The 20,583-nt window shown below is 41.4% G+C and overlaps 1 protein-coding gene across 1 annotated transcript; it reads left to right on the plus strand.

Annotated features, from left to right (window-relative positions):
* The first annotated feature begins 1,736 nt into the window (after positions 1 to 1,736).
* RRAGC (Ras related GTP binding C) lies at positions 1,737 to 17,287 on the plus strand. Its single transcript, XM_048326782.1, has 8 exons — positions 1,737 to 2,033; positions 5,525 to 5,728; positions 6,413 to 6,612; positions 7,470 to 7,584; positions 9,072 to 9,214; positions 10,374 to 10,522; positions 11,041 to 15,560; positions 16,735 to 17,287. The coding sequence occupies exons 1-7, from the start codon at positions 1,767 to 1,769 to the stop codon at positions 11,190 to 11,192; spliced, it is 1,230 nt and encodes a 409-aa protein (XP_048182739.1). The 5' UTR covers positions 1,737 to 1,766; the 3' UTR covers positions 11,193 to 15,560; positions 16,735 to 17,287.
* Positions 17,288 to 20,583: the final 3,296 nt, after the last annotated feature.

Consider the following 20,583-nt stretch of genomic DNA (forward strand, 5'->3'; position numbering starts at 1 on the left):
CTTTTAACTGAAAGGGATGACATGACACTGATGGACCAACTGTAAATTAAAACAGGACCTTCAAATTACTTTCTCTGTTTGTACTCAGCACTGAGGTGAGACTTCTGCTGAAGCTGATTAGGGTAATTCTCTACTCAGAGGGGTATAAAATGAGCAAGTATAGTTAAGTGATGGATTTAGCACAATGTTGAAATGAAGTACCTACTGAACTTACACCTTAATTTGCACAAGGTGTAACTCCTCCCATGCAGTTCATGCCTCTGCTCCTATTTCAGAGACTGAGCTTTGGGAATTGATCCAGGTATTGCCCGTGCAGTTCTGAACATAATACAAAATTCTTACTTGTAATGAAAATCCTGTGTAATAAGAGTGGCACATGTAAGACTATAGTGTGAAGAGTTCTGCTTTCTGATTCATCTAACAGGGAAAATAAAATCCAAGCGGGGTGGCATGTGACTTGTGATCATTAATTTTGCCTATGTTCTCTCTCCCCTTTCCCTGAGTTGGTTTCATGACTCTTCTGAAATGCAAAGTAGACCTTTATTAAAAAAAAAAGAGTGATAATATTTTAAAGAGCTGCATTTGTTTCCTACTCTAAAACTAGGTACTTTAAAGGACAGCTGATGACAGGAAAAATAAAGGAAGGGGGAAATGAAATGCAGTTGTCTTATGTATTAGATTTATTGGCTGTTAGTCTGCAAAACCCATCTTAAAAATAAGGAAGCTAAACTATCTTGAAAATGTGGTAGGATGGATCAGAACTTTGGTTAGTCATTGTAATCAAGGGCCGGTGAGTGTAATAATTGCTTACCTTACTATTGTATCTATTGACCTAAACAGACCAGAAGAGAGGCAAATGAAGGGAAGATACTGTTCTTAGTCTGTAAACCATTCATTAGGAAAAAACCACCCTGAACCAACAAACCAAAGCCAAATGAAAAAAAAAAATTTCCCAACCTCTGGAACAAAGGACAGAAGAAAGCTCACTTGAATGTAAGATAAACAATAGCCCTAGCATTAAGTTACACCATGTGGAAGTAGGGAGAGGTTAATGCTGTGGGAAAGGTATTATACAGCTGAACATGTTTCTGGGTAATGTGACTGACATGTCTTGCTAAAGAAAGCAGCAAGGCAGGTACAGGTGTTAGTCGAGCCCATCACAGGCCATGGACTCCTGACTTGAGCTGCCAGGGAAGTAATGCAAACTTAGTTTTCAAAACTGTATTTGCTTCCCTCTGAAAGCACTTGGATCTTGTGAACCTTAAATTAGGATTGTGATGAAATAAAAAATATGTTAAAACTTCAGTTTGTTTTGTACCAGGGCTGCTAGAAGAAAATTAATGACTATTTAATGAAGAATCTTGCTTTGCGAAAGCTCCCCTGGCCCGGCTGACGGCTGGGTTTGCACTGTGAGCGAAGCAGGAGGGGCGGGACCTGCGGCCTCTCTCCAGAGCAGGGCCAGGGCGCTGGCGTGCCGCGTGCTGGCTGCACCGAGCGCGCAGCGCGCCTCTGGGTGCCCGGTACCGCCGCTCCACCAGGGCCGTGCGCGCCCCGCCTCTCCCGCTCACGTGCGGTAGCGCCGTCAGGTGACTCTGGTCGTCTGACCGGAGCCATCCTGCCTCGCTGCTTTCCTGAGCCAATCGGCGGCACGGAGCTTGACAGCGGCCAATCCGGGACAGGCTGGGCCGTGTCGGGTTGGGTTGGGCGAGCAGAAGGAGGCCCCGGAACGGGCGCTGGCGGCTGTCGGGTGGCGGGCTTGGGCGGACATGGCGCTGCAGTTCGGCGGGGCGGGCGGGCCAGGCACAGCTGAGGAACCGGCGTTGGTGGGGGGGAGCTTCGGGGCTGCGGATTCGTTCCCCAAGGACTTCGGCTACGGGGAGGAGGAGGAGGAGGCGGAGCTGGAGGGAGGCCCAGGGCCCGGTGGGCCCGGGGGCGGCGCGGGCGGGCCTGGCGGCGGCGCGGGCGGGGCAGACTCCAAGCCGCGGATTCTGCTCATGGGGCTGCGGCGCAGCGGGAAGTCTTCCATCCAGAAGGTGAGGGGCAGCCGGCGGCTCCCCGCCTCTGCCTGCCGCGCTGCCTCTCTGGCGCCGAGCTGGTACTCCCTGCTGTGCTGCTGTTCGGGCAATTTCTCCTTTTTATTGTGGGCCCATGTGGCGAAGTTGGAGCGACGGGAGCCTCCTGCTTAAAGACGTTTACTTTCCAGAATGGACTCTGATCATCTGCCCTAGAGAGGAAGGTTGTGTAGCGTAGGTTATATAGCCTTTGTATTTCTTCACTTTTAAGGCTTCAGAAGTAAAAAGTGAAGATACTGGGGTGAAATTTATCATGAGGTATTTTCTTACGTGGTACAGGTGTGTGGTGTTTAGCTGTGCTTCCACTTCGAAGAAGACTTGAGCTGTTGTTCTGCCCTTGGATGCTTTGAAAGAGACTTCTGCTTTTGTGTGAGCAGAAAGACAGCCTCTGGTTTTCATTAGTCTGCTAGACAGAGTAAACGAGAGTCACTTGTCAAGGAGGAAATACAACAGTTTCAGTGCCTTAGGTTTGTTGGTAGCTTTGTGAAGTCACTAGTGTTTCTTAATAAAAATAAGACAAAACTGACTATTTTCATTTGCCACATAGCTCAGTAGAATTGTAGCACTCAGAACAATCCTTGTTCCTCAGTGAGAATTTTATGTTTGCGGTCCCTCTTGTGAACTTTTTAGGTGATACTTTTATGGGAAGATGTTACTAGTGAAATGCGTGAGTCTCAGCTCTAGACTTAAGGGCCTCAAATTTGCTTCAGATGCAAGTGTGAAAACCTACAGAGATTTCTATAAAGGTTTTGTGCAGAGAAGCCTTTTTGGACTTTGCAGTATAGCAGGTATGAATCTGCTTCTTTTAGCAATCTTATGCAGACTGCTTGGTAATCCATAGACTGCAGTAAAGCAATGAGTTCTATGCTGATTTCAGACTCTTGTTAGTGAGAAATCTTTTCCATTGTGCTATGTGGAAATACAGTGGCAGACTGGACTGTTGTTGCTTTGTAGCCTTATCAGTTATTCCCCATTATTTAGGTCAAATGCTCCCACTGTATGTGCAAATGTAGTGCGTTCACTGAAAGCCTTTTTCGAAGTCCTTTTAGTCATGTGAATGGTATTTGTTGAAGACTCTTAGAGATCTTACTGTAGTATCCACTCTTGAAAACAGCGCATCCTAAAAGCTAGAGGAAGACAGGAACTCCAAATTGCAGATAGATTTTAAGATGTTACAAGTCTCTGTACAGATGTAGCTTTTGGACATTTTTATGGCCAGGTTTGGTAGTCTTCAGTTCTTTTGAGGGCCTATTCCAGTAGTCGTATAAGAAAGAGATAGTGTCATGTTGAATATGCAATAAGAGGACATAGAATTTATCTTTTGCCAGTCAGTTACTAATCTTGCTTAGGAATTAGAAGCTGTGATTCTGATACCTAGGGGCTCATTGTGATGCTGCCTGAGCAAATTCTAATATCAAGAAATTTCTTATTAACAGCATCCCTGCTCTTAAATCTCTCTAGTTCAAAAATGGCCATAACTAGACCCAGCCCTTCTATCTGGGCAGTAGCTGTTGATCCCCTTGCCAGAAAATAGGGGTATGTGCAAGATAAACACTGTACTGGGGAAAGTATTGGCTTCGTGATTATCTAGAAATTTCTGTGAAAAACATGAACTAATAAATCATTGCATGCTTCTGTTGAGAGCAGTATTTACAGGAGACCTCTTGCAAAAGAAAAAAACTACGACCCTAGGGAGGGACTCTTTTTTTCCTTAGGACAGTTGGGTTTTATGTACTGCTGTAACCTGTGAATCTTCAGTAGCAGCAGGTAGATTTTGGGAATGCAGTGATTGCTTCAGTTCATAAATAAATTTTTGTGCAGACTTGCATAACTGGACTTACTGTACTGTACTGATATAATAGGAAACTGGAGAGAGTTCTGGTGGAGAACATCAATCTGATGAAATGTGCTACTTTGGGAAAAAAGGAAAAAGGAGGTGACAGTGTTGCTTCCCAGAGAGTATCAGCTTTAAACTGAATTTACTAATTCTGGCTTGCTCTTGTGGGAGATGCTCAGTTCCAAAAGAAATGTTGATTTCAGAATGCTTTAAACTATGCTGCAAACCCAGAAGAATGCAGTACAGCTGCTATGTATATTCTGTTCTTACTTCTCCATACAAATGTCCTGCTGTTTAAAACCTTATTTAGACCGTGGCCTCCTAAGATGTTTGCCCCAAGGAAATAAATTCTTTCCCTTGGCCTTAAAAATGTAGGCTGAAGTATTAGTTTGAACCTCACTAAACAATCCATTAACTGTACTGGGTATGGAGCTGTTTGTCTTGGAAGTTTTTTGACAGTTTGCTGCACCAGGTCTCTAATGGATGATTTCTGTAACTGTATGAAACATCTGAAGAAACCAAAATTATCAGGGTTGCAGTCCCTATTATGAAGTTTTTAGGTTTACCAAGTGCTGTATATGAAACTTCTTTATTTTTGCAGTCCTAGTGTTTGACTGCATTATTTGGAGTACATTGTTTGGAGTAACTTTTATATTGTCCAGTTGAGTTACATTAGCACAATGTTCACTGTTGACACTGACTGCTTTTGCTAAAGGCTGCTTTGCTGTGGAGTTACACGCTAGTTCTGTACAAGGAAAGGCTAAAATCCCAGTGGGGCTTTTTGAGTTCTAGCAGTGAGTATGGCTGTCATCCTGCAGCTAAACTGTTTACCATCTAGTGTGAAATCTTTTATCCTTTCTTTAGTGAACTTTCACAGGAAGTTTCACCTGCATATGAGGAAGTATTTATTTAATTTACTGTGTGGGTGACTGAGCCCTGGAACAGGCTATCCCGAGAGGGTGTGGAGTCTCCCTCACTGGAGCTACTCAAGAGCCGTCTGCATGCAATCCTGTGTCGCGTGTTCTGGGATGACCCTGCTTGAGCAGGGAGGTTGGATCAGATGACCCCACTACGGTCCCTTCCAGCCTTACCCATTCTGTGACTCTCTACTCAAAAGGAATTGTTAATAGATGGCAAACTACCTAGCTATTCGGATCTCTGAAACAGAGATGTTATTTTTGTACACTTCTATTGTAGTTTAGGAACCATCTGATTATATTGTGTTACAACACCTGACACCGGACTAAAAGCGAAGTTTCCTTTAGGAATTTCTAAGACTGGAAAGGAAAGGTTCTTAAAAGCTTGCAATTATTTCATTAACTGGCTTTATACCAGATCTGAATATAACAGAATTGAAAACACTGTGCTAGCCTTGCAGGGAAAGAAACAGTAACTTGGACGTCTGTGTCTTCAGCCAGTAGTGTTATTTGGACTTGTGAAAATGTTTAACTGTATTCAGTTGCTTGGTTCTTTTAGGGGGTAGGTAATTTTCTTACCTAATGCAGGAAGCTATTTCAGAATGGATAAATCTATTTGTAGAATTCCAATCACAAATCTTTCACTAATTTCTTCTAATAAGGTAAAATCTAGACTATTATTTGTGTTCTTTTAACAGGTGGTGTTTCACAAAATGTCTCCCAATGAGACTCTGTTCTTGGAAAGTACCAACAAAATCTACAAGGATGATATTTCCAACAGTTCATTTGTGAACTTCCAGATATGGGATTTTCCTGGACAGATGGACTTTTTTGATCCAACATTTGATTATGAGATGATCTTCAGAGGAACAGGTGCTCTAATATATGTTATTGATGCCCAGGTAAATATAAATCACGAGGAAGCTTTACTTTTGCTTTTTTTGTGAAAGGAATGATCGAGAGGCCTGTCATTTATATTTTTAGATAGGTTTGTAAGACTTTTGCTGTGTATGAAGAGATGTATTGGCAATCTTACTTTTGGTGTGTGGTTTTATTTTGGTAAAGTGATTGGCACATATGCTACTGGTGGAGAGAGGAAAAGGACTCATACTCTGAACTTACACGTTCTGCAATAATAGCGAGAACCTCTCGGTTAGGTGGTCTGAATTATCCCTTTTTTCTGCTGTGGAGTTCAAATAATAACAGCCCACTTCTGACCTCAGTTTCTAGTATTGGTACTACTGGGTATCTGGTAGCTTCTAATAAACCTAGGAATTGCTCCATGGGCGCTTACCTGGTTATTTGGACCATCTTGGAGATCACTGCTGCCTTGTGCTGAAGTGTAACCCACTTTTGCTCTGAAGTCTAGTTTTGTGTAGCTGAGCCTTGAGCTAATGAACCTTAACTGACATAAAGAATCTAAGCTGCTAGGATTTATGATGTGTCAAGGTATTCTCTTCTCCTATATTACTTCTGTTTAGTTACAGAAGTGAAGTTCTTGCACTGAAATATTTTGTCTTTGTGCAGAATGGAATAGTTATCAGACAGAAACTTTGTCATTCATTCCTGCCAAAACTGATTTACAGGATGACTACATGGAAGCTTTAACAAGACTCCACATTACAGTTTCAAAAGCCTACAAGGTCAACCCAGAAATGAACTTTGAAGTTTTTATTCATAAAGTTGATGGTTTATCAGATGACCATAAAATAGAAACTCAGAGGGATATTCATCAGAGGGCTAATGATGATCTTACGGATGCTGGGCTTGAAAAACTTCACCTTAGGTGAGTTAAAGACTCTGGCATATGTGATTCTACTGTTGCTGATATGCATACAGATTAAAGGCTTTTAGATGTAATACTGGAACTGGAGCAAGGTCTGGGTAGTTTCTTAATATTGAGCCAACTTGTGTTAATAAAATAACACCTCTGAATTTATGGACAAACCTCAGCTGTTAGGCTGACTGAAAAAAGGCAGGCTACTTTATCAGATTCCAATCAACAGATTTATTCATACTTGGTGATAATTCAAAGTCTTTCTTATTCAGCGTAACAGGCCAAATTTGTACATGTAGGCTGGAGGGGCAGGGAAAAGAAAGGGGAAGCTCTCTGCCTTCTAGTCCTGACTTGCACTGACTTTTCAGTGTGATTGGTTCTAAAAGCTCAGTCTGTTACTTGAGATTTGGCTCACTTTAAGGTATCTTCTACAGACACCTTTAAAACAAGCTATCTTTTCTCTAGTTTTATTGTTCTTTTGATTCTTGTGGAGCCAGTATCTCTTGATGTTAGTGTGAACAAAGTGGAAGGCCAGGAACGGGACTTGAAGAAATCTAATCAAGTATTTTTACACCTTTGTGATAAGCATTCTGTGGGCTAAGTGTGTTCTAACAATGTTCAAATTTTTATCTTTGGTCTCCCATCTCTCGAGGATGGGGAAAATCTGCTTAATGTGTACTCCAGCTGCTCAGAACTTAGATTCTTTGTGCAGTGTCCAGACATATTTGTGATAAAGGCATCCCAGGCAAAATAGCAGGCGTGAATGTTAGAAAACATAACTTTACATTTCTACTGCAATTCTGAAATACTCTTGAATCTTCTTTTTCTTTTTTTTATTCTCTCTTTGCCCTCTCTCCTCATCTCAGCTTTTATTTGACCAGTATCTATGACCATTCAATATTTGAAGCCTTCAGTAAAGTGGTACAGAAGCTCATTCCGCAACTGCCAACCCTGGAAAATCTACTTAATATCTTCATATCAGTAAGTGTTCATCTAACAGAACTTTGAGTGAAATATGCAGAATGGTAAATCAACTCCTTCTGCTAAAGATTGCTGGCTAGATCTGCCCTTTGAGAGATTTTGGTGGCACTCATGTAGGTGTACTATGCTGACTTGGTTTTCTGTATTAAAAGCTCTTTACCACAGCTAAATTGTACTGGTGTGTGCTTTGTGGGGTTTCTCTAAATATTGACAAAGTGTAGTTTGCCTGGTTATAACAGCTGATACAGAAGTTTCCTGCCAGCAGGGTCTACTGATTACTTTGCAAGGCACTTAGTAGTCTAATATAGCTGTACTGGCAAGAGACTTTTTTGATAATATGAACTTGGCCTTGAACTTAGCTGTCTAATTTCATATGATCTGTGAGACTTTTGCCCTTATTCTTTTAGTGTTTGCATTTCTTATGGAATTAGTGTCACAGAAAGTTGCTGCTCTATACTTTTAATCAAATAAAATATCACCCTAGAGACAAGACAGTCTCATATAAGTTGTCTATGAGGCTGTTGCCGGCATGTGGACAACAAAGAAAAAACCATTTATATCCAAGAGGAGCTGTACACTTAGACATGTCGCCCCACACTACCATATAATGCTTGTTTGCTGCGTTTGGTAGAGGACTAAAATAACCTGGCCCGGTAGATAAAGGGCATATTGACCTTGCTCTCAGTACCATGAGGATGTGGAGTGTAATCCTGATGCCAGAATGACTGTCTGTATGTCCTCAGGACACTGTCCTGGGTATTCAGACTAGGTAGGAAGAAGAGGTAAGGAATGCGTCTGGTGCATAAATAGAATAGAAACTTTGCCAGTAGTGTGTATGTGGTAGTTTGAACTTCAGAAGAAGGCTTCTGAACTTTGTATGAGCACATGCACTTTGCCAAAGTGCTCAGTTCAAATGGTATTGTGCTTTTCCATACTCATAACTTCATAATGTGGTACTTTTCAGGATTTTTAAGTTCAGAAGCTGACTTAGTTGCTCTGCAGGTTAAACTGCATGGCAAATGCTTTGCACAGAAATTGAATTGCCAAGACACTACCAGCATAAAATTTAAGTGTCAGCATACCACTATGAAATATCTTGTCTCTGAGCCCAATCCCTTAGGTGGATGTGAGTTATGACTCTTCTGGAGTTAACAGAAGCACAGAAAAGGTAAATTGCTGAATATGGATTCTGGAAGCATAGTAAAATGTAACCTTAACAATGATCAGTTAAATAATAAACTAAAAAGAACTGTAACAGAGTCCCCAGTTTTATTTTTGTCAGCTATGTGATGTTGATATGTACGATGGCAACAAGGGTATTGTATTTATAAAGTATATGCTCTAAATCTTGAATGTCTTAAGCCTCTAAATTGCTTATATTTAAACCATTTTCTGCTACTAAGAATGTGAAAATGTATGAATTCTACTTGAGATTTTAAAAATTCAGTTATTTTAACAATTCATCCAAATTCTTTCTCTTTCTGAAGAACTCAGGCATTGAAAAAGCTTTTCTCTTCGATGTAGTCAGCAAAATCTACATTGCAACAGACAGTTCCCCTGTGGACATGCAGTCATACGAGTTGTGCTGTGACATGATTGATGTAGTGATAGATGTTTCCTGTATATATGGGTAAGTGATGAATAATCTTAGGAAAAAAAGTCTTCAGAAGTTGTAGAATAGGTTGCAAACTGTGTAAGTGGTGCTGGCTTTGTCATGCAGCAAAATGCTATCAATTGGTCTTTAGAGCACATTGGTTTTGTAAGTAAGTAAAACAAATCCAAATGATTTGGCAGCATTTATACTTGGTTTGTTTCCCTCCACTCATGGCCCTAGACAGCTATCTAACATTTGTAGAAGTCGTGTTTCATATAAAATATGAATACTGCTGTGTCTTGTTTGGCATGGTAGATGCAAGTATATAAATACCTGCAAATGACTGGGGTCAATAGCATGCCATAGCTCGTAAGTGTAACTTGCGGTGACATTGTTTTGAGACTTGCTGCAGTCTGAACAGAATAATGTTTGCGAGGTCAACTCGTCTTCTGCTGACTTTCTATGAGGGATGCATACAGTGTTTATATCTCACAATTTACAGCAGAATTATACTTCACACTGGATTTTTGAAGTGGTTCTGGAGAAGTGGTAACTTATCTTAGAACTGTGGTTGTAGCCTGGAAAATGCATTGCTACCAAGAAAATACCACAGCATTTAATGGTCTGTCTCCTAATGGGTTGATCCACAGCTGTATAACTGTTTGTTTGGGGGTTTTTTTCAGGAGTGCTTAGAATTAACTTGTGATACATTGTTTGTTTCTATAGTAATTTAACACTAATCACTTGAAGATAGAGAACAGCATGCTCATCTTTTCTTGTAAATGCAGGCTGGTTTAGCTTAAGACCAAAAAGTGTCTTGTTCCGTGTTGCATCCTCTGCCCCAGCCTCACTAAGGAAGCCTTTGTATTCATTTACCAAAAATAATTTCACTGAGATGTCACTCCATTGACATCAAAAGAATGCACACTGGTAGCTTGCTCTTACTGTCTATCGTAGATGAGCAGTTATCTGATGAAGGCCTCTGCTCTGCTTAGATCTAGCTTTCCTGAGAAACTTAAGGTCTGATAATGGTCTTACTCACTGATAGTATTAAGACCTCCACTGCAGGTTCTCCATTTGCTTAATGTTCAATATGAGTAATACTCTTCTAACTGCATTTAACAGCTATTTGTCTCAGAAGTCACGTATGTATGCCTATTTAGATTATGCCTTGGGTTAACTTGTTCTTTTTTAGGTTAAAAGAAGATGGCACTGGAAGTGCTTATGATAAAGAGTCAATGGCAATTATCAAGCTCAATAACACAACAGTCCTGTACTTAAAGGAAGTAACAAAGTTTTTGGCATTAGTTTGCATTCTTAGAGAAGAGAGTTTTGAGCGCAAAGGTAAGGACCTCCCTGCCATTGAACAGCTTTTATCTAATATTTTTATGAGCTGTAAAATATTAATATGACTTTACAAGTCGGTTTGATTTTCAGTGACTCAATTTGTGTAATTTCTTATGGGAGGAATTTTTTTATTTCTTGGAGATAGACATAATGAGGTCTTATTTTTAAATTTGTGGATCATCACTTTAATCACTGTCCTCCTGCCAAAATGACTTGTGTAGCTAATGTGAGCTCTGTCACTACCATCTGTTCTAGTGGAATCAGTAGTATGGAGTAATGGTCCCCTTACCTACTGTTTGATCATAGATATACACCTTGCATTCCAAATGAGTACCTTGTTTTCAAAAAAAATGAGACAGTCCAAATAAATACTAGCATCAGTAAAACTCGGTTAAATCTTCTGAGTCCAAGCTCATACTAAATAAGTAGCAAAACTGGTTAAATTTTATATTGATTTTGAAGCTCTGTTTACACAAATATGCCAGTCTGAACAGAGTTTTTCCTCTCCTTGACAGGTTTGATAGACTACAATTTTCATTGCTTCCGCAAAGCCATTCATGAAGTTTTTGAAGTAGGTGTTGCCTCCCACAGGATCTGCAACCATCAATCGAGCACCTCAAATATGAAAGCAGTGACTCACAATGGCACACCTAGGAATGCAGTCTAGAGGAAAGCTAAAGACCTTGGATATACTTGTCAGCTCTTCACTCCAAAGTTTTGTGGAACAAGAGAAGAGTAGTCTGAAAGCCTGAAGTATGTTTCAGAGGAGAAGAGTGGTCCTAACTGTGGAACAGCAGATAGTAACTCATGTTGGGCAACTGAAACCACTGTGAAAATACTTTGAGGCCAGTGGAGTTAGAAATACCAGTTTGAAATCAGCTATATTGCAAATGCAGTAGGTTTTCAGTTTGGAGTCCTCTTTTAACAGTCTCTGTCTGACTGATTGCTTGGTCAAAACTTACAAACAATTGAGTTGAGTTTTGTGTGAAACACTGAGTAGTCACTTGCTTAACTTTTAAATTTTTTTAAAAAATTAATCTGTAGAATATCCTCTTTTGCTTAAGTTTACCTCCTGTCACGCAAAAAAAAAAAGTTCGTGTTATTAAGGCTTGTGAAACTCAGGCTTTTTGCTTGCTGAGGCCAGTCTCACAAATCATTCCATTAAGTAGTTCTTGCTGGTGTGCTCATAGTTCTCATGAATTCTGTGCTTGTTAAGTGGATGCAAGATAGAGCTCTGTTCTAGTGATCATGTGTTTGTTTAGAGAACTGACCTGGAGCGCCATTTTAAGAGATTGTGATACTTTGCTTTCAGACCACACTTCTTGGTATGTCGCCTTTGATGGAAGGGAAGGATTAAAATCAGAAATAAACTACCTGTTCTCTTTTGCAAAAAAATGGATGTCATAAATCTGTGTGATTAATCCTATTCATGAAACAGCTGCATGGCTAACTAAACTGAAATGTCTGCCATCTGTTGGAATAAAGCAACCACTTTCAGCTATTCCCAAGCAAAGAAATGACAAAGTTACTGACTTTTGATGGTGGATTTTTCTCCACTCTCTGACTGATAATCAAGACAATTCCTAGCAAAATGTCTGAGGGTGTTATCTGTGCATGACAATTAAGTTCACTGTGCCATAATTTACTAATAGTACTGGACTTCGAAAGTACACTGATTCTGTACTATGACAAACACCTTCTTGTTTATTGCTGTGCAATCTGACTAGTGATTTTTCTGATTTTGTGAATTCTGCTGACCTTCATACTACGGGCAGTATATCTGAAGTCTTTAATTTACTGATATTAGTACTGCAGATGTCATACTGTACACCAGCCTCGCTGTGCAGTAAGCCCAGCCAGTGGCCCATAAAGACCTTGCCTCCTTTTACCTGTCTCTATGTGTGTGTAGGTGTTGCAAAGCCATTGGACCAACTACACAAGTCCCACTATAAAAGTTCCTGCAAGATGAACTAATTGAAGTGATCCCCACAACTGGTGTATTTATGTGGTCAGAAATAACCATGGGATTGCTTCTGTGCTTATAGAATGAAATTCCATTGAACTATGTAGAAATGAATATACTTGCAGTAACACTGGGGTGTATGCACATACTGCGTAGATGTTTTTTTTACAGCAGGAAACTGGAATTCAAGTGCTCTAGGTCTGTTCTCTTAAATCTAGGCTGAGCCCCTTTTTGCTAATGAAACTGCAGAGCTTTTTTTAAGGAAGTGCTGCAGGCTCATAAGATTGTTTTGTAGTTTGCAACCACTATCACAGTTCAGATTCTAAAGGTAAGAGGAGAAGTAATTGGCAAAATAACAGGAAGAAAGAATCTCCATTTGTGCAGTGAGTTTTCCATGTTTTAAGTACGTGCATATATTCTCTTTCTTTTCACCTACTACAGGATTTTGTGCTAATAAAATGAAAAAAAAAAGTCAAACTGTAACACTATTATTCTTGTGTTTATAGAGAAAAGTCTGTAAAGGCCTATGTGGTTAAGCAAACTTTTAAAAGCTATGTTATCTTTATGGTATACTTAAAAACAGTTAAATACCACATTCCCATTTAGTCAGCCTTAGCTTTTCCTCTTGATTAAAGGCTGACTCAAAATTGAATACTCAATTTTCAGTCAATGACTTTAGACAGTAAAGGCATATAAGTGATAGAGTGACTTGTCCTTTTCATTAATAGTGAGCTTTAGACTCTGTTCTGACATTCTGCCTTCTGGTGTGCATGTTGTGGTGTTTTGATTTGTTGGGGGTTTTTTGGTAATTTACCTTTTTCTTGAATGGTTGCATCTACAAAGGGAAATGGTAGCATCTCAAAAAACAATACTGTCGTTTTCACTATTACCTGCACAATATTAGCTTTAAAAGTTAAATTTGTCTCTAGTATGGAGTACAGTATTTCTTTAGTTTACTGGAACTAGTCTTCTGAACTAAGTCAGATGCTGTTATACAAGGAGAGTGTCACTAACCTGTTGCTGCTTTAGTGAGACAGTTTTTGGCTTCTGAAATTTTTATGGTGCCAAGAAGGAGGAAGGATAGGAATAAGGTTTTATTTTCTCCCTTGTGAAGGAACTTGTCTTTCCTTCCTGTGGTGACCCGTGGCAGGGAGAGATCCTGTTAGAGAAAAGGGAAAGCAGTATCACAGTATCTCCAATAAAAGAACTGAAATTGTAGAGGAAACCATAAATTTGGGCTTCACCTTTCTGCCTTTTTTTTTTTCCTTTTTCCTCCTCTGAACCTGTTGTGGTGTGGATGTTCTGCAATTTTTTTTGCAAACAACTAAGGACATGTCCTTTTAAGGAGAAAACCAGTGCTGACAGGGGAGGGAATAGGGAAAATGGTAACCCACCTGCCAAGAGAAGGAATAAAATTTCTTTCTGTTGATGCTCTAAAGATAGGGTGGAAATAAATCCCCATAGACTGATATCTATAGAGCAGGTACTTGTTTATTGCAGCGCTGGTGGTGAGGGGGATTTTTCCTCTTAACTCACCCACCTTTGTCAAGTGCTGTGGTATATTTATACAGTAAATTTTGCTTAATGTTGCTATGTCATTACAGCATCATCACATATGCGCTGGAACTAATTTATATAGCATGATCTCATGGTTATCAGATAATTCTTTGCACTGCGCATGCAATTCCCCAATTCGGGGGTCTTCGGGGGTCTTTGATGAAGGCTTCTAAAGTCTTCTTCACACTTGAACTTTTCAACTTTGTCTTCGGGGCACGTGCAGTTATGATGCTCTTTGGTCCATCTCGTCTTAACTGGCCTAAATTCTTTGTTTTGTGGCTAATTGGCTTTGGCTTGCCAATTTCTCATTAGTACTACACTTATCTATCTCTAAAACTATACACTTGGTAAGTTGTTTTTGTTTTTTTCTGTCTCTTTTTCTGTATTCTGCATACAAGCAACTAGTTACTATATACTAGCCATTACATTGTATAAAAAAGTTATTCATATCAGATTATATGGGTATCAAAAATTATGATTCAGGTTATATAACCGTCAGGTTATAGGTATAGAAGTTATGATTCAGGCTACACAAGTAAAAGCTATGATTCAGGCTATATATGTATAGAAAGCTATGCTTCAGGTTATATTGATAGAAGTCATGATTTAGGTTATATTGATATTAAGGTTACATAGATAACCCAAGCTACATAAGCACTTTCTTACTTTGACCTAAGTTATATAGACATCACTGTTGAAGAATAAAGCAATCCCTTGCAAGGTACCCTTCAAAGCTTTGCATTGTTTGGCACCAGGGAGCTGCTGATGACTGGCTGAATTTCCCGCTGACAATTACACCAGCTGTAGCACAGGAGAGGAATGGAGGGAAAAGCCAAACCTGGGAAGAGGGGGCAGAGTAACCAAAGGTGGTATCTCTCTGCTGTCCTGAAGGTCTAAATACGCCCATCGTTTGGCTGGAAGACAGAGCCGTCTTTCTCCCCTCTCAGACCTCCCCAAAAATCCCTCCTCACTGAGTCTCTTGCTCTCTACCTCACGGACAGCTGTCCGCGTGGGCCTGCACAGAGCGGGATCCTGCCTTCACGCAGCGGGAAGCGAAGCGTGGGGGAAGCTCTGGTCGGCTGGCGGCCTGCGGCGAACGCCTCCCGCCGAAGCGCCCAGTGCGGCCGCTGCCAGAGTGCCGCCCGTCGGCTGCGGCTGGCGCAGCCGCGGCTGGCCCGGAGCACCGGTCTCCCCCGCCGCGGCGGCCCCAGGCAACGCAGGTCGCGCATGTGGGGCCGGAGCGGAGTTTAGATCGGCCGCTGCTGTTGCTGTGCGTGGTGGCGCGGGCAGGTTCTGGGCGGGCTCGGGGCGAGCGGCCGCGGCGGGTGGGCTCAAGACCGGCGACCCTTGGCCGTCACTTACCTGAGGTAAAACGCCCACGGAAGCTCTGCGTGTTGGCGCTTGTACCGGCGTGGCCCGAAGTGCCGGAGGCTGGGAATACGCCGTCTGGCCCTGGCAGTGGCTGTTGTGACTTGGGAGTTGTCGGTCAGTTGGAGCGAGTACGGCCGGACACCTGTGAGTGCGTGGTCTTTTCTCATTTAGGAAAGATTTTGTGTTCCCTTTGGTGCGGAATAGCGGGTTTGAGTTTTGGGCTTTGAGCACCTACTCGTGGTAAGACAGCGCTGTGGTAACGTGTCTGCAAGAAGACTTCAAAAACGCGTTTCCACTGACTCCTGCTGCTGTGCATATGGCCATCTTCTCCCCTCCTTTCCTTATCTTGCTATGCTTTGCCTTCCCAGCACTGTTTTCTACCCTGACAGTTGTGGAAACGGGTAGCAGAAGAAACATAGCCTTTAAAACAAGAGTTCTAGAGGTGCCTTTTCTGAATGCTTGTGTTTTTTGAGGTTTAGATTTGGTAAAAATCTCTTGCACTGTCTGTATAAACAAGCTGGACACGGGCCTTCAGGGGATACTAATTAAGTTTGCTTATGATACTAAATTTGGAGGAGATGTCAACTCCCCCAAAGGCAGAGGCCCTGCATCAAAATCTTGACAAATTAGAGGATGGGGCACTCACCAACTGGGTGAAATGCAACAACGTATCGGATTTTGCACCTGGGACGGGTAACCCTGGACATCCAGACTGGGAAACAAAAGGCTGGAAAGTGAAAGTTGCTGCTCATAATATATAGTTAAATCTGTAATTAACTAACAAAACGTTTTAAAAACATTTTACCCTACGATATAACAAAGATAAAGGGAATAATGTTTCAAAAACATTAAAAATTGTGTTTAACCAGGAACTGACAACTGTTCAGGAAATGTAGTTGAATGAGCATGATGCCTTAGGTTTTAACTTTCGTATTTTTCAAATCCTGTACTGCCTAGTGCATAACTCTGAAGTGTTGTGTGGCCTCTTAACTATTGTTCTCTCGTGCTGGTTAGACATAACAAAGCCTCTCTAGGTCTGCTTTCCAAGGCACTTTGATTGTCCCAGGCCCCAAAATGTGTAAACTAAAAACCTTTAAAGAGGAGGGGCAAACTTGGGGTAATTAAATCATTAACTGGAGTTATAATTGGAGAATTAACCCTGATATGCAAATGGACCAAACTTATAAAAATGTGAAGAACCTGTGACGCAGTGTCCATCTTGGGTGTAGCCTTTTGACTGCCCAGGGTGTACCTTTGAAGGGCCTTCAAATAAATGCCTACTTTTATTCTCTTATTCTTGTCTATCCTCTGTTTTCAGGTAGCCACTTCAAGGCATCAAGCATATGGTGAAAAATTTCTTTGCATTGTTTAAAAAAGGATCTATAAATTATGCCTAACCAGGGCCCAACAGATGTTCAAGAAAATGTAACCGAATAGGTAATGCCTTTCTAAGTATAAAGGGTACATATCACTTAAAATAAATAAGCAGCCAATCAAAAACCAACCTTCAAAGCTGTGAAGCAGGCCATCCAAGATGATAGGAAAATAACACCAGAAAGAATCAGCTTTGCAATTTGAATACAAGATAACAGAGACTGAGCGTGTGACCAGAAGAAGTAAACAACCACTATAGAGACTGTGTTCTTGAATCTTGAATCAGTAAATAGCAGCAAAACACCATAAATGACAGCAAATGAATAACTATGGAAATAGGTGTATTTAAGTAAAATATATCCAAAACCTGTCATGAATATGTAATAACCTTTGTAAATATAAACTACTTGAAGTCACTATTTCAAGGGGAGCACTCATAGAAGGAAAATCCCCAGTGCTTCCCTGGGGCCTCTAATAAAGAACGCCTGCTTAAAGCTGATCAAATCTCGGTGTAGAATTGTTTCTTTGTTTCAAAGGGGACCTGGGAGTCCTTGGTTGATGGCAAATCAAATGTGAGTCAACAGTGCCCTGGCAGCCAGAAGGGGGCCACTCATGTCCTGGGAGGTATCAGGCCATCACTGGATGGGTGAGGGAGGGGATTGTCCTGCTTGGCTCTGGACTGGGGTGGCCTCACCTCAGGGGCTATTAGAAAATGTCCAAGAGGAGGGCTATGAAAATGGTGAAGGGTCTAGAGGTGAAACCGTATGAGGAGTAGCAGAGGTTACTTGGCTTCTTCAGCTGGAGAAGGGGAGATTGAGGCCAAACCTCATCAGGGTCTGCAGCTTGTGACAAGGTGCAGCAGAGGGACATCTCCAATCTCTGCTCTCTTTCACCAGGGACAGGATCTGGGGGAATGGCTGGAGCTGTGTCAGGGGAGAGTTAGGCTCAATATTAGGAAAAGATTCTTCACCCAAAGGGTGGTTGGTCACTGGAATGGGCTCCCCAGGGCAGTGATCATGACCCCAACCCTGCTAGAGCTCAAGAGAGCATTTGGACAATGCGTTTGGACAGAGGGTGGGATTGTTGAGGTGTCCTGTGCAGCACAGGAGTTGGACTTTGATTATCCTTGTGGGTCCCTTCCAACTCAGGTTATTCTATGATTCTATAAATAGGATTTTGTCCTCCTCTCTATTCATTCAAGCAGAGAGTAAATGTTCTTTTTTGACCAAGATCCATTGTGTTAGGAATTTCTCATTTGTGTTATGAGCAGAGAATTTTTCCATATCTAGAACTATTATTATATTTCCTTATTTTCAGTATAAGTGTTCACTCATTTTTGCAACCACGTGATATCCTTTTTACCTTCAATGTTTGTGCCGGTTTGAGACAAATTTGGAGGAAAATATCCTGATAGAAAGCAGGTTACAACCACCCCTGCCCCACCAGGTTTGGGAAAAAAAATTTCCTTGGACGAAAGTGAAGGAAAAAAACGCTATTTATTTAACAAACAGGGAAAAGAATAATAGTGCTAAATAAAACCTCTCGCTGTGGAGAGAAACGTGGGAAGATTTCAGTCCTTTCTGTGGGTGTGGTCTCTTTCTCTCTCTCCCTCTCTTCTCTGGAGCTGGATTCAACGTAGGCCCCTCCAGGCCTTGGTGGGAAGCTCTCCCAGTGAGTTCTGGTGTTCTCAACAGTTCCAGAAGAGAAGAAGAAGAAACCAAAGTCCCAGGGAAAAAAAAAGTTATTTAACTCTCGGTCTCTCTCTGGAGAAAACTGAGCTGGAAGCTGGCTGAAAAGCAAGCAGGGTGGTTCCTCTGCTCTGCCGCAGAAGCAGCTACCTCTGTGTCCTTGAACACAAACTGCTTTGAAAAGTCCACTCTTTTTTTTTCTTTCTCTCGCACCCAGTTTTAAAGACACAGGCACAAAATTAATTTGTGGGTTTAGAGCGGCGATAGGGGATATAGTCATAAAGTCATATATAGTCATAAAGTCACCCCAAGACAATATTTGTTCTTGCCATGTGAATGGACCATCAAAAGGGAGGTACAGAGATTACAGAGCCAAACTATTTTTGATAATGGCTGATGGTGTGAAGAAGGAGAGGGGCATGAAGCTGCAGCATGGGCAGTTCAGATTTATGTAGCAATGGGGAACAAAGGTACATGGACCTCCTTGCTTGCTCCAAAGAAGGTCATTTTTATTGCAACAAACCAAGGCTCTGAACTTAAGCAAAACAAGCATGCATTGGCTGACTGCCACTGCTGTGTCCTGCATCCCTCCAACCACCTCCTTGATCACATAGTGTCCACACATCTCGCCAACCAGTCACTGCCCCACGCATGAGGCGACCACATGCCAGCCATGCAACTTGTTCTCTAGTTACGGCTGAACCTTTCCCAGAGTGCTTTTTGGTGAACAAGAGTGAACAGAAGTGAACAGGATTTAACAAAGGTGAAAAAGGTTTTTCTTATCTCCCACAGATTTAGATAGTAAGTAAAAAGGTCTTCATTGTGAGAAGGTGATGCAGTACTTGAAACAGGTTACCTAAAGAGTTGTGGGTCTCCATCCTCACGTGTTTTCAAGTTTCAGCTGGGAAAATCTAGGGCTGACCTGACCTAGTGTTGGTGAAAGTTTTGAGAAGGTGGTTAGACATCATGACATTCAGGAGTTCCATACATCCAACAGTTCTCTGAGGCTGCAAAATATTTTTACCTCTGCTAGTATAAGTAACACAGGATACCTTTTCTAAATTGCGGCTTATGTGCAATTCAAAATACAGTATCACTGAAGAGAGATCAGTGGCAGGGCCACCAGGCATAGATGTGTGGTTTGTAGCATGCACTGTGTTTAAAAGTAATGAAATGTTTGGGGTTTTTTTCTCAAAGTGTTTTAGTATTATTCCCCAAGGAGCAAGCAAATGTTTGATTACTGTTAGGAATAGAGCTTTCTATTAATGTTAACATTGTACAGGATTAAGCAGTAAAGGCAAAATAAAGAATATACAATATTTTTAAAATTAAAATAAAGTGTACATCTGAATCTTTATATCTATTTCTTTACATGCTAACTGCACTTATATCTGGATTTAAGAATCCAGATACTTCACTGCTCCTGAGCTTTAAAGCTGTATGTTGCTGCCCAGTTTGGTCTTAATGTGTGAAGAAGTATCTCTTAAGCATGATTGTGGAAGGTATCTTTTCAGCTTTTTACCAGCTAAGCTAGTGGTTTAATGCCTTAGAAAGCCTTGAGCAGCCTAGAGAGGTAGCACGGGCAATTTAGCACTTTAGTAGCTCTAAAATCGGTACCTGTATCAGCTGAAAAGCAAATACCACCAGCAGAAGCAAAGAGGGAGAAATATAACTCCCTGCTCGCTCAATTTCCTGCAGTTAGAAGCTTTCAAAACAAACAGACAGCAAGAGATGTTCACAGGAAGGTAGCTGAGCCAAGAGAGGGAGGGGCCTCCCTTGATCATCTCTTTTATTAGGAGAAGGGGACAGGGGAGGACTGGGGGCAGACCCGGGGTGACTGGCCAATCAGACACTGCTAAAGAGTTTGAGTTACATTTGGTTTTGCCCGCGCTTAGAACAAAGGAGCTCGGAGCACATGGCAGGAGCTAGTGTCTTTGGGAGGGGGAGGGGAAGCTCAGAACAGGCAGCAACACATGATACCTATTTCTTTGGTTTTAATTAACTCTGAATTAACCCTAGCTTGTTTTCTGTGTGCATTTTGAAACCCATGTAAATACGGTGCTAGTGGGTGTTTATGTACAGCTTTATTAATGGCACCATTATAA

The sequence above is a fragment of the Corvus hawaiiensis genome, chromosome 23 (assembly GCF_020740725.1).
Source record: "Corvus hawaiiensis isolate bCorHaw1 chromosome 23, bCorHaw1.pri.cur, whole genome shotgun sequence".
Classification (NCBI taxonomy): Eukaryota; Metazoa; Chordata; class Aves; order Passeriformes; family Corvidae; genus Corvus; species Corvus hawaiiensis.

Bases quoted from the DNA above. Each gene is read 5' to 3' on its own strand.
- RRAGC (XM_048326782.1), top strand. From the start codon at position 1,767: ATGGCGCTGCAGTTCGGCGGGGCGGGCGGGCCAGGCACAGCTGAGGAA. The intron at 6,613-7,469 runs GTGAGTTAAAGA...TCCTCATCTCAG, and splicing joins CTTGAAAAACTTCACCTTAG to CTTTTATTTGACCAGTATCT. The intron at 7,585-9,071 runs GTAAGTGTTCAT...CTCTTTCTGAAG, and splicing joins TACTTAATATCTTCATATCA to AACTCAGGCATTGAAAAAGC.